The sequence below is a fragment of the Lethenteron reissneri genome, chromosome 46 (assembly GCF_015708825.2).
Source record: "Lethenteron reissneri isolate LAM-NWPU_2019-01 chromosome 46, ASM1570882v1, whole genome shotgun sequence".
Taxonomy (NCBI): domain Eukaryota; kingdom Metazoa; phylum Chordata; class Hyperoartia; order Petromyzontiformes; family Petromyzontidae; genus Lethenteron; species Lethenteron reissneri.
The window spans coordinates 8,141,286-8,154,725 of NC_083824.1; the positions used below are offsets into that span (position 1 = coordinate 8,141,286).

A 13,440-nucleotide genomic window follows, 5' to 3' on the forward strand; every position below is an offset into this window, starting at 1 on the left:
ACAGCCGTACAGCACATATATATTGGGTTCAATACCCGATTAAAAATGCTATTTGAATCGTATGTACATTGTTAGTATTTGTATGGAAAACTTCCTCGAAATATCAGGTATTATAGTTGGGGATGTGAGGTGGCCAGTAGGTGAGTATAACGAGGGATTCTTAAATATATCTGTGCAGAGCTTTCAGTGTTACCCATTGGTATGTGTGGGTTGTTTTCAGGTACTCCAGTTCCCCCTTCATGCCAAACGCTCTTTGGTGGAATTGGTCAAACAAAGCAAGAATGTGGGATCCTGCTGAAAAAGTCCAAGACTCAGTGAGGCTCTCTCCAGGTTAAGTTGACATTATTCTATTATTGACTTGAAACTTTCGTGACTGCAGCAATTCATATTCTTGGTTCTTTTGGTGAAGTCACGTAGATAGAAAATAAAAATAATGAAATTAAAATTAATCAATTGAAAATAATGAAAGCAAAAAACCCACGACGTTTCGATCGCAACACAAACGGTCTTCATCAGGCGGATGATGAAGACCGATTTGTGTTGCGATCGAAACGTCGTGTTTTTTTTGCTTTAATTATATTCAATGTATTATTTTTAATTTATTTTCTATCTAAGTAACTTTACCGAAAGAACCAAGAATATTATTATATTATTAAACTGGAAATTGTCATAGGAATGTGGAACTTCCAGAGCCAACTAACACTGTTTACACCAAAACATTGAAAACAAATCATAGGACAGGACTACTGTAATGTGTTCACTTTATTTAAAAAATAGAATCAGTTACGCAATGCATGCTCATCTAATATTGTACATAGCTCTAAGTCATTGGTCAACGCAAACTGATGATTGCAAGTGCAATTCTGCATAAGTTTAAGAACACATGATATAGACCACACATGGCTTGTACCGTTCCAGTTTAGGCCATCTTCATTCAAAAATGGTAAAGCAATCAGTGTAAGACAACTCTGTGCACATTTTACACATATCCTTGGACATATACATAAAGTAACCCGGTAAACATGGAACGTTAGGCCAACGTTGCATGAACGTTGGTCCAATGGTTCTAACCGCATGCGAACGTAGGCCCAACGTTGCCCATGGTATACTTCGGGTATATCAACAGAAAAATTGTTAACTCCAACTACACCCATCCAGGTCACCTTTGGAAAAAAAAACTAAATCCTAAATTCTAGATTTGAAGTTTTCGTGACTGCAAGGATCCATACTCATGGTTTTTTCGGTAAAGTATCGTAGGTAAAGAAAATAATAAATAAAAGATAAAAATAAATAAAAATTAAATCACGACGTTTCGATTGCAACACAATCAATCGTCATCAGGTGTGAACACCACAGCAAAAAAATTAATACTAAAGTGGGAGTGATTTTTATCGATTATTTCTTTACCTATGTGACTTTACAGAAAGAACCAAGAGTATATAAATACAAAATGTATTATCAGCTGGTTAAAGGACCCAATGTATAATAACCCCATTCAAGTTCGGGGAACACTGCTTTTACCCCCAGCTTCATGGTGAAAATGTAGAAATGTAACATTTCCATGCCCAATAACAGTGTGAGAATCACTAGGGCCATGTGTATTGGCCATTATATCGAGATGGGAATATGACCTTACGCATATACATGGTTAATATTTTTTTAGAATGACATCTGCAATGTGTTTAATATAAAATAGAAGAGAATAATTATGCCAGGGATTATTACATAGATTAGTTTAGTTTTAGTTAATCGTGTGACCGCCACAGTGGTTATCGCCCTGCAATATGAAGTTGGAGACTGCATCAGATGCCCAGCCTGAGCTAAGCCGAGTGGCAAGTAATATCTGAACTGGTCCTGGGCTTCCCTTTTCATAAACCCGCAATGACCGGCATGGTGAAGTAAACTCAAACAACCCCATGACTAACATCTGGAGGCCTTCATCCAGCAGCAGAATAACAAATAGCTGTAAATTATTACCTGCATGAGTCTATGGTACATTTAATATTTTCAACACATCCGGAAAACCGCAAACACATGCATAAACATAGTGAAAAAAATACACACTTTGTAAATTGTCCAGCATGTGCTAAATGAGACACAAACAACCAAACGTACACTGCAGTACCTACATTATATGCATATGCCAATCCAAAAAAAAACGATTAAAAGTGGTCACAAATAAACTAAGAACACCTATTCTACATACGTACAATTCATAAAATATAAAATAAACTGTAAAACGCAACCCAGCAGTAAGTGAGCCCATGTGGTTCCACAACTATGACTTGGTCCTTACAGCTGCTGGTAGGACAACAGCAACCATGAATGACGCACCTGTAAATATAAGCAATGGGGCGACATGAGCAGCCGCTCAAATACCTGCCCAAGTGTTCAGGTGCAGCCCTGAAATTGCTTGCTCAGGCCACCATTGGCGGAGGGGTTCTCTCCACTCGGGCGAACGCGAGAGGGCATTTTGGTCTGCTTTTCTACACTGACCAGATGGATTGAAAAGAGGTGGGCGTACCCACACTTCATCTCACTGCACGCGACTTGCCGATCTTCTCAATGTCGTGGGTGGACAGAGGCGGGGAAATTTGATGGAAAAAAAACCTGCCCGTGCGGCTGGACACCGCCATCTTGGACAGTACAGCGATGGGCGGGTTCGGAGCCGGCCATTTCCGACGGGCCGCGTGCTGTGGAGGGTGCGGCAGCTGCTGCTGCTGCCGTACTGGGCAGTGCCGATCGCAGCCATCGACTTCCTCATGTTAAAGACTTCATTGCGGCTGGTGGCGACTGGAGCGCCTTCACCTGGCGTTTCGAGGCGGCGTTCCAATCGGTCCACTGGACGGAGGAGGAGGAGGCGCTGGTCGCTCTACCGACCGTGTTAGATGACGACGCTCTGGCGGTCTTCAGGTCTATTCCTCCGGAAAAGAGAGCAACGTTGCAAAGTGCGTATGCCGAGATGGCGGAAGCCTATGAGCCACCTTCAGACACACGGAGGAAGTTTATGCAGCGTAAGCGAGGTAGTTCAGAATCTCCCCTTGCCTACCATAGTGATTTGATGGCGTTGGCCATGGCTGCCTACCCCGATGTGAAACAAGAGGCCCTCGACCTGCTTGTAATGGACCGTATGCTAGCGCTGGCAAGGGACATGGGAGTAGTTCTATCTGCGTGCAGCCACGAGATGCAATCGTCCCGATGGGCTGCTAAATGCCTTCATGCACACGAGAATCTGCAGTGGTGGTCGCAGATGGCGGCGTGTACGGGTGACCCTAGTCATGACGGGGAACCACAGGGCTGGTCACCGGCCAAGGTTGTCGGCATTCCGCCTGGGGACGAGTCTCCCGACGGCGATCTAGCAGCTGCGGCTTATCGATGGGATCAGAAACGGGGTGATGCTGCTCGTCGCCGGGGGTCCGTAGGACCACGTCCCCGTGATGATCGGGGGTCACAAAGGCCGGCCGTCACCTGCTACCGATGCGGCCGGCTGGGTCACTTCGCGAGGGAATGCCGGAGTCGTCCTCGTTCTCCATCTTCAGCTGCGGCTCCTGCTGCCCCTCTGATGGCTCATCCTCCAAACCCGCAGGCGAGTCGGTACACATCAGACACACGGCCCATTTTGCAACCTCATGCATCTCAGGTCATGGTGCCGTTCGCTCACAGCTAGATTCGATTGTTAATTCCGGCCATTCGGGTTCGGTTACACGGAATTGGCCCAATTCGCTCACACAATGGAAGAAATTGGGCGTTGGGTGGTCGCGGCGGCGGCTGCGGGATCCTCGACGGTACCCGGTTCGATACAGGGAGCATCTTGGTGGACACGGATGTAATTTTTCAATTGTTGTCAATTCCCGTTACTCAAATCGTTGATGCTTGTGTTGCGGCTAATGGGGGCAGCATGGGCATCATTGGCCAGTTGGATGCCCTCATTGTTATTGGTGATGTTGCCGTATCAGGACCGGTTTTGATCTCTAGGTTGTTATCTGTGCCCTGTTTGTTGGGTACTGATTTCCTTCGACATATGCCCGTTAAGATCCTGGTCGATCAGGGTTGCTTGGAGATGCCTTCGGGTCGCAAATTGCTTTTTTGCCGTCCCCATTGCTGCGCTTGCCACCGGGCGCTGCAGTTCAGGCCCTCGTTGATATCAAGGTAGAGATTCCGCTGGGTTCCCAGATGCTTGTGCCATTGTGCTATCGTAAGGGGATTTGGGTGTGTTGATCCGAAGGCTGGGATCCTTTTGACCCCGTCTAATACCGCAACTCGAGGTCTGGCGTTTTCTGGTGCACAGACAATAATTCGCTCCGAGCAGGTCCCGTTCTTGCAGGTACTCAACGGGGGGCCGGACGTTATGATAGTTCCCGCTGGTACGGTGTTGGCTCATGCCACCACCGTGTTTTCAGACCATGACGAGGTTGAGCCACGGCGGTTGGTGGGAGCGGCTCAGCCCTGCCATGTGCCGGATGAGTGATTGGTTGCCGCGTTGTGTGGGGAGAATGCGTCCTTGTCCTCTGACCAACGGGGTAGATTGCGTGCTCTACTATGCGAATTTTCGGACATTTTTAGTTAGGGACGAAATAATGATATGGGTGAGTCCAGCCCTATTCGACAAACTCACACCGGTTGAGCCCGGTGGAGAAGGAACGCGTACAACGGTCAACGACATGCTGGCCGCCGATATTATCTCCCCGTCTAATAGTCCCTGGGGCGCGCCCGTTGTGCTTGTCCAAAAAGGTGGTAGGCTCAGATTTTGCGTCGATTTCCGCAAGCTGAATAAAGTTTCGGTAGCCGACGCATATCCACTTCCGCGTATGGATGACTCTCTAAATGCCTTGTCCGGCGCACGGTATTTTTCCACTCTTGATCTGTCTTAGGGCCTTGGCAGCTACCCCTGGACGACTCATCAAAACCCAAAACTGCGTTTAGCACACCTTTATGACAGGGAGTTTGTTGTCTCCACCGATCATGCAGCTCTTCAATACTACTTTGAAAATCGAGCAGCCAGCTGGCCAACTCTCTCGTTGGCTAGAAATTTTGCAGGAATTCTCTTTCAGCGTTGTTTACCGTAAAGGCTCTCGCCATTCCAACGCGGATGCTTTATTGCGACTGCCACAATTGCCTCGCTGCCCGTGTTTGTCTGGGACGAGTCGTTGTGGACCCCTTGCCTTACAGGCATGTACGGCAATGTCTGCTGTCGCCGCTTATAAGCCTCTAGACACGGGTGTGCCAGTTGACAGCGAGTTGCAGCTTCCTCACGCTGTATGGATGTGCGAGCAACTGCTTAACGACTCTTTAGGGGATCTTCGGCGTCGGGCAGGGCGCGCGCAGGTGACTTTCCCTGCTGGCGAGGGTGGTCGGTTGACTTTTCACGATGGCCTTTTGATGTGGAGGGAGGATACATTGGATCGTTGGCGGGTTGGTTCGTGTGCTGCATGGGGAGAAATTGTTATACCGTGGAGTTCAGAAGTCGCTGTTGACATTGCAACGGGATTACTATTGGCCGGGGATGACGGCCGATGTCTCCAAATGGATCCAATCTTGTACGGCTTGTGCTCAGAGGAAACTGCCGCAGCAGAAATGTCACCCGCCGCGTATCAACGAGTTGGTGGCACTCGATGTCTTAGGGCCCTTTCCGGTCACATCTAGAGGGAACAAATTATTTTTGGTGGGTGTCGAATATTTTTCTCGCTGGCTGATGGCTTGGCCGCTACCAGACCAGTCGGCGGCTTCCATTGCCAACGCGTTTTTGAACGGGTATGTTATGGATAAGGGTGCTCCCAAACAGCTGCTTACGGACCAGGGTCGTTGCCGTACCACCTGCGTGGCTAGAGAAGAGGGAGGGGGCGTGGCTAGAGGACAGGGAGGGGAGGACTCGTGGTCGGTGTGGGAAGCCTGGGTTCCGGACCGCATCGCTGCTCATCCTCTCCTCGCCACGGACCACGTGGCGGATCCTCCAACGAAGCTCTCCCCTCCTTCTGGCACGCCGTCAGTCAGCGGTGAGGCCGGGAGAGTGGAGTGAGCCGTGGGGGTAACTCGGAGAGGGACGCCTCGTCTACGATGTTGAGAAGAGCGAAATCACCCGGAGGGGGAGGGAGCGGAGCTGTGCCGTACTACCGTTAATTAAAGAAGCACAAGCATCGTCGTGGAAGTATTTTATTACGTATGTAAAAATATAATTTAAAAAATTACTTGCGTTGAATAGCGACTAAATATAAATGACCGACCCCACTGGTGAACTGGTAGGATCTGTTTGTGTACGCAAAGTTGCATGTCACGTAACACAACGTTCTGTTTAGCCAGTGTATGTTTCAAACACGACCCTCCTGAAAGGGAGCCTTTACAGACTCAGTAAGGCCCTCCTGGGTAAAAATTGTAAATGATTTAATATACATAGTGCTGCAAATGTAATAAGCTAAATTGCCGCTTTTGAAATGGTACACACAGGTTTGTTGGTTTTAGAAAAAATCCCATATCATCATCATTATTATATGTATTTGACATATGCATAATATCTTAATAGGCTCTCACCTATGCATATACAGATAGGCATGCAGTACTGATATGTATGATGCTCAGTACATTAGATCACTGATTACAACATGAATTTTGTTCAAGAGTAACTCTGAAAGCGATTACTTGAATTTATATTCAATGTTATGTGGTAAGGGCATGCAACTGTAGCCTATAGGAATGTGAAAATATGCTGTAATGGTCATCTCGGTAGTCTCACTAAATTCTCATCAATGGTAGCAGTGGGATATTTGTTAAAAATTACCTCTAAGAGTGATATCAATTTGGAGAGAGCAGTTATCAAATTCCCTAGAGCTAAATTTCTCCCTGCCTCCCAAAAAAGAGATTTCTGATGCCAATGGGCTGTTATAAATGTCATCTATGTACAGCGCTCGAGTCAAACCACAACTCTGTATAATGAAAGCACCGCGTGACACTGAATCTCCATCCGAGATAGCATCTTCAGCTGTTGAGAAGTCAATTACTGCTTTCTTGGCAAGGAACGATGAACCCAAGGAATTTTATGAATCGTCATGATTCTGGGTGCCTATACGATTAAAAAAACTTCATCACGTTCTTACCATCTTGTCTGAATTATTTCTTGGTTGTTCCATCTTTTTTGCACCATTTCCTTTGCTCCATTAGCCTCAATATAACAACGTATTACTCTCCTATGTGTTTTTTGGGTTGTTTTCCGTGTTGCTCGGCACCGATGTCTGAAGTTTCGCAGAACTGAAGTCAGTTCCCGAAAAATTCACTTCCATAAAAAAAAGTTCCCAGCATGTGAAGTGAAACGTCGGGATATCGTGCCGAACAAAACGCGGTAACGTGAAAACACATTGGAGAACTCCACAGCACAACCTCGAAGATCGATTGCATTGTTACAGCACATCGCGTGCGATTGGAAGTAATCCATTCTTGAATTAACAAAAAATCAATCGACGTATTGTAAGTGTAAAAATAGATTACAACCAACGAATCCATTCATCGTTACAAGCCGACTTCCTGCCTGCTTCGGATACATGTTAATCCCAATGGCCCAATCAAAATAAGGATTTGCAACTTGCGACAACAAAAATATTTTTTTGTATTCACCGTGAGCATTTACAGAGCCCTTCTTTATATTCTTAAATTTAGCAGTTGTACCAAAGCTTCCAACCCAAAAAATTGAAGAGGCCTCACCTTATACGGCTACTCGCAGAAACCATCCTCACAAAAGAGACATCCTAAGATGCCGGGGGTATCCCAGTCAGTAGTGTCCCTATGGAGGCTGCAGCCCTCGCTGGATCTTGCTCGGCTGAGGGATTGTGGGTAGGTGGGCTAGAACAGCTAGATGAGAGGGGGGGGGGGGCACTTGGTGCCTGCCTTACAGCTCTCTCTGCACATGTTCGTGGGCCCAACAGGAAATTCTAAATGTAAGACTTTAAAGAAGACTCCTGGTGGATGCTGACATGGAACAATTCAATGCCTCAGTGCTGCCACCTTTACTTATGTATGTTGAACTACTTTCACACCACATGTAACCAACAGTTGCAATCATAGGTACATCACAGCATTGCTTCTGAACCAGACACCATTTAAACTAAATATAATAACGCATTATTTTTGTGGTAGCCCTCATATTTAAATTAAACTCCTCGTATATATATGACCATCTTACCTGAAATTGGCTTATTCATAACACACTCCACACATATTAACGTCTCTAGGTTACAATGTAGTACTAAATTATGCGATATTTCTCTGAGACGACAATGGCCAAAATGGCAAACGATCCGGAATGTTTAACCAGCGACAAAATCTTGCCATAGAATATTAAAACTTTTCTCTTTACTATGGGTCTCCAGACACTGACCTGACAAGACTCTGCCAGACCACATGCTATTGCGACATCACCCACTACTACTAAATAAGTGCTTGGCCTCAATTCCACTTTGTCCATCACCGAGTCTCTAAATGGTGAAATGTTAAAACTGCTCGTCGCTTCAAAGCCACAGATTTGTTTAGCAAAGTCTCACTATGCTGATGAGACCCAGAAATTCCAAAACGGTCCCGAGTTTTTTGCTCTTCAACAAATGCTGCTGCATAATATTGGATTGGAAAGCCAATAGGCTGATGACTAAAATGCATGTTATTCGTATGCAAAAATATAAAACAGTTATGTTTATATTCTGTGTTTAATCGTCACTGACATAGTTTGAGAAGTACCTATTGTAGATATGTAATATTTTCCCTCACTCAACGATTTGATAAACCGTCAAGAATGAAGGCTTGCTCTTAAATTCCTAAGTCAATTAAATTTTTGTCCACTGTATTGCATGTAAAATCTACAGTGACAAAAAATCACACGCTGCTGAATCAATGCATGTGTAGTGACGTAAATGGAGTCACTATGGCGTATAGCGCCAGCTACTGTCACAAGAGTGGAACGGTGCATCTTGGGCCTCGCTCTGGCACCAGAGTGGGTACGACATCGAAGCGGGCCCTGGAGGGTAGGGTTCTGCTGACGGTCAGAGAGAGGGCAAGTAAAGACGTGACAGTCTGGGTGAACCCGAGAGGGCACGTGACCGGGACAGGGTAGCGAGGGGGCCCAAAAGGGTGGCTTGAGGGACACGTGATGCTCGGTCGAGAACCTTCTGGTAAGATCCAGAAGGGGTGTGGCCGAAGGCGGGGCGAGGCTACGCTCGGGAGCATAAAAGGGAAGTCCCGAGAGCAATCGCGGCTGTCTTCTGGAATCAACCCGTCGGTGCTACGTCTCTTTGATCCTCGGTCCTCGGTCTTAGGGCTTCGGTTTTTAAACTCGCCATCGTGGGTCAGGCAGTGTATTACTGACTGACCCGGTAATGTAGTTACCCCGTTGTGGTCTAGTTAACCAGTCTACGTTTATGTAGAAATCCTGTTGGGGTGTTATAATAAACGTGTTGCCTCCAAGTTAAAGTGTGTGCCTTTGTGGAAACCACTACACATGTATTGTAAGCGTAAATAGTGATTCCCAGAGCTTTCCAGGATGTTTTCGTGTTATACTGCGTGTTGTTGTTTGAATTTCAGAATTACATTTCCTAAATGCTCTAAGCAACATTGGAACAAAATTTCAGGCACCGTAGAAAATGGTACGCCGTACAATGCAGCGCAACTGTGAGAAACTACGGCAGTCGAACCGATCTCAATGACCTCCCGACACATTCATTAACGACAAATAAGCGACTCGTGAAATTGTTACATTCCTGGCCTAGAGATAGCGGCCGACATCATTGTGGGCAGCAATGGAGCGCTTAACTCTAATAAAGCTTTTAACTTGTGCAGAAAAAAATGACACTCAAATTCAAAAGCACGCTATGTCTGACACACACACACCAAGGCAGGGAATCTTGGACCACTTTATCTGGCCCCTTTATGAACGTGGCCCCACAGCTATTATTGCACCCATTAGATACACAGTGACCATCATTGTCCACTCACCTTCCAGGCACTCGATGAGAAAAACCAAAACAATTGTGCGATGACAACATCACAACGCCATCAGCTAAAATTAGAGAAATTTAAAAGTAATTTATACTTCAGAGCATGCAGCTCGTAAAACTGAAAGTTGTTAGTTCAAATCCTCATCGGGGATTGACTGGGCTAGTCATTCCTCTATGGTGGAATAAAGAAGTCAACAGTTGTTTTCTTATGGATTAACTCACCCCCATCATAAAAATGTGCAATTTCCACCACTGGCCTAGAGCTAGAGTGTAATGCCACCCCATGCTTATACGAGTGGGCAACCACTACAACTCGTGGCCACAACGGAATAAACAAATATGACCAGATATTGAAACAACATCTTAAGTGGTGGTTTCTGGCATACGCCTTCTTTTAAACAGCTTTTTTTACCCAGTCTTTAGTGCAATCACGACGGGACCTAGCAGAAGGTGGTGGAAGTGATGGCAATGGATGATGGCAGCACCAACCGCGTTAGCGGTGGACGGCCTCTTGACTTGCGTGGAATAAACGATGATGGCACCTTCAGCTCCGCTGTCACTCCTTAATAGAGAACTGCTCCTCTTCCTGCGGTTTGGGGATCCACTCTCCGTAGCCGAGCCGCTCCAGGCTCTCCCACAACCGCTGCTTGGCCATCTGGAAGTCGCCCGCAGCAATCTTGGCCTCGGCATAACTGCCGCCCCCTGGCAGCTCCCGGTGATTGAACTTGCGCCACGTGAGGGTGAAGGCCTTCGATAGCGCTCGCTTGGATAGGCGGGACACCACCAATGCGCCGGTCCTGGGAAAAGTAGGTCCCCACGATACGTTCACGGCGAATTACTTTTAAAAATAAATAATATCCGCAACATTGGAGGTGATTGGGTGACTGTAGAGGTCAGAGCGCTGAGCTGGCATGACTGGGACCCCGAGTTTCAATCCAGGCTGGTGTCCGTGATTAACCTGGTTCTCAAAGTGTCGTGAGTTGTCACCACTGATTGCACAAAAAACCGTGACACAAAATTTCGTTCTGCACTTAATTCGGCAGAATTGTGGCTCAAAAAATAAGAATATCATCTTCTTGGTTCTTTCGGTAAAGTCACGTAGAAGGGAAGTAATAAAATAATAAAAATAAAACACATATTATTATATTATTTTATTGTGTTTTATTTTTATTATTTTATTATTTCCCTTCTACGTGACTTTACCGAAAGAACCAAGAAGATGAATCCCTGCAATCACGCGATGTGCTGTAACAATGCAATCGATCTTCGAGGTTGTGCTGTGGAGTTCTCCAATGTGTTTTCACGTTACCGCGTTTTGTTCGGCACGATATCCCGACGTTTCACTTCACATGCTGGGAACTTTTTTTTATGGAAGTGAATTTTTCGGGAACTGACTTCAGTTCTGCGAAACTTCAGACATCGGTGCCGAGCAACATGCAGTACAACCGACAAACACATAGGAGAGTAATACATTGTTATATTGAGGCTAGTGGAGCAAAGGAGATCGTACAAAAAGATGGAACAACCAAGAAATATCTTCTTGGTTCTTTCTGTAAAGTCACATAGAAGGGAAATAATAAAATAATAAAAATAAAACATAATACCATTATAATAACATCATGTTTTATTTTAATTATTTTATTATTTCCCTTTTACGTGACTTTACCGAAAGAACCAAGAAGATGAATCCCTGCAATCACGAAAGCTTTACATCGAAAAATAAGAATATAAGTTTGATTGTAATGCGATGAACATGACTCTTGTGTGCAGAATGGGTGGGAAAGTGCTGCCCTCAATTGTGTGGACCAGAGGTCACTTCAAGGGATCACAGAAGTAGCTCTGTGAAGTCAACTTCCGTGGGCCATTTTACTTCCCCTGCACCTCCAATTAGCACGGTTGGGTACGTACGGTGCGGAAGAAGTTCAACATACACACATAATAGCTACGCAGAACTGAGCCTGTCTAGTGCCTGGATGGGCGAAAACCATCCACAAATAGGTTGTCATAGGCGGCTGCGGGGCTACGTGGCAGGCAAGAGGGTGGTGCAGCAAAATCCATTGCTGTACTGCAATTCTATGCTCCCCACCTTCACAAACCCACACTGATGGGCACGGTGAAGTATGGTCAAACAACCCCCACGACTCAAACGATGTGGGAAGGTCCTCGTTCAGGGGTGCATTTGAAAAACGGCTGCACATGCATCGAGCACCAGATCAGTCGGTGGGATAAATCCAATTGGTACATTCCATGTTCGTCACATTCTAATACCGCAAGGCTATCAGCGAGGCTCACATTTACATAGTCTTGCAGGAAGGGGCAATGTTCCTACATAGTTTTACCCAATTAGGTAATTCGGTATTTTGACAATTTGGACCGTGATCCTGGCACACAAAAACGGCTTACTCTCTTTCGAATAACGTCACGGAATCTTTATCGGCCGCTGTGAAACAGACGCCAGGGGTGGCAGTCGGTCGGTGGGTCTCGCGATTCCCAACTCTGCTCCTGACGGGCGGTCGGATGACTCGACGATGACGACCGACTGACCGACACACGACGCGACACCTTACTGGTCCAGAGCCTTGCCCTTGGTGCCATCCAGGATTTCCGGCCGCTCGTCCCCGAGGCTCCAGTTGGCGCTCGTCTCCTTCGTCTTGCCCACCTGCCTGGCCGAGTCGTACACGCTCACCCGCCCCACCTGCCGGTACACGCACGCGCGCGCACACACAGACGCGTGCGTCCATGCACGTATGCATGCAGGTGTCTCGCACAGTGCCAATCGTCGTTTATTCCACGCAAGTCAAGAGGCCGTCTACCGCTAACGCGGTTGGTGCTGCCATCATCCATTGCCATCACTTCCACCACCTTCTGCTAGATCCCGTCGTGATATTTGTTCATTCCATTGTGGCCACGAGTTGTCGTGGTTGCCCACTCGTATAAGCATGGGGCGGCACTACACTCTTGTTCACAGCTCTAGGCCAGTGGTGGAAATTGCACATTTTTATGATGGGGGTGAGTTAATCCATAAGAAAACAACTGTTGACTTCTTTATTCCACCAGAGAAATGACTAGCTCAGTCAACCCCTGTGCACGCATGGCTGGTTGGCAATTGGGCAGTCCTTTATGCCAGCAGTTCTCAACCTTTGTTTGGCCACTCTAACCCCTTGCTGAATATTGTTTCAACCAAGTACCCTCCTTGCCTGACCCCAACATGGTTTTGAAAAATAAATGCATGAATAATGAACGTAAACATTTAGACCAATTGTACATTTTGTGAGGTATCCTAACTAGCTAGTAACTGCAAGCGAATAAAAACGCATTCAATGAAACATCTGGATGCATGACATAATTTGTTCATGCTTGGTCGTTACTCTTAGGAAACCACATTGCCGCGTACCCCCGGTTGAGAACCACTGCTTTACGACTTCGAGTGGTGCGAGTAGGGAGATGTTCTTTGTACGGGCACGGCAATGCA

General features: G+C 46.4%; 1 protein-coding gene across 1 annotated transcript in view; it reads right to left on the reverse strand.

Moving 5' to 3' along the window:
* Window positions 1–744: 744 nt before the first annotated feature.
* The window catches only part of LOC133354150 (double-stranded RNA-specific adenosine deaminase-like), a 35,127-nt gene continuing 22,431 nt past the window's right edge, over window positions 745–13,440 (reverse strand). Inside the window, exons 14-15 of the mRNA XM_061570761.1 lie at window positions 12,536–12,663; window positions 745–10,765 (exon numbers count right to left, since the gene is read on the reverse strand). Coding sequence (XP_061426745.1) covers window positions 10,525–10,765; window positions 12,536–12,663 — 369 coding nt within the window. The 3' untranslated portion in view covers window positions 745–10,524. The remainder of the gene's footprint in view (window positions 10,766–12,535; window positions 12,664–13,440) is intronic.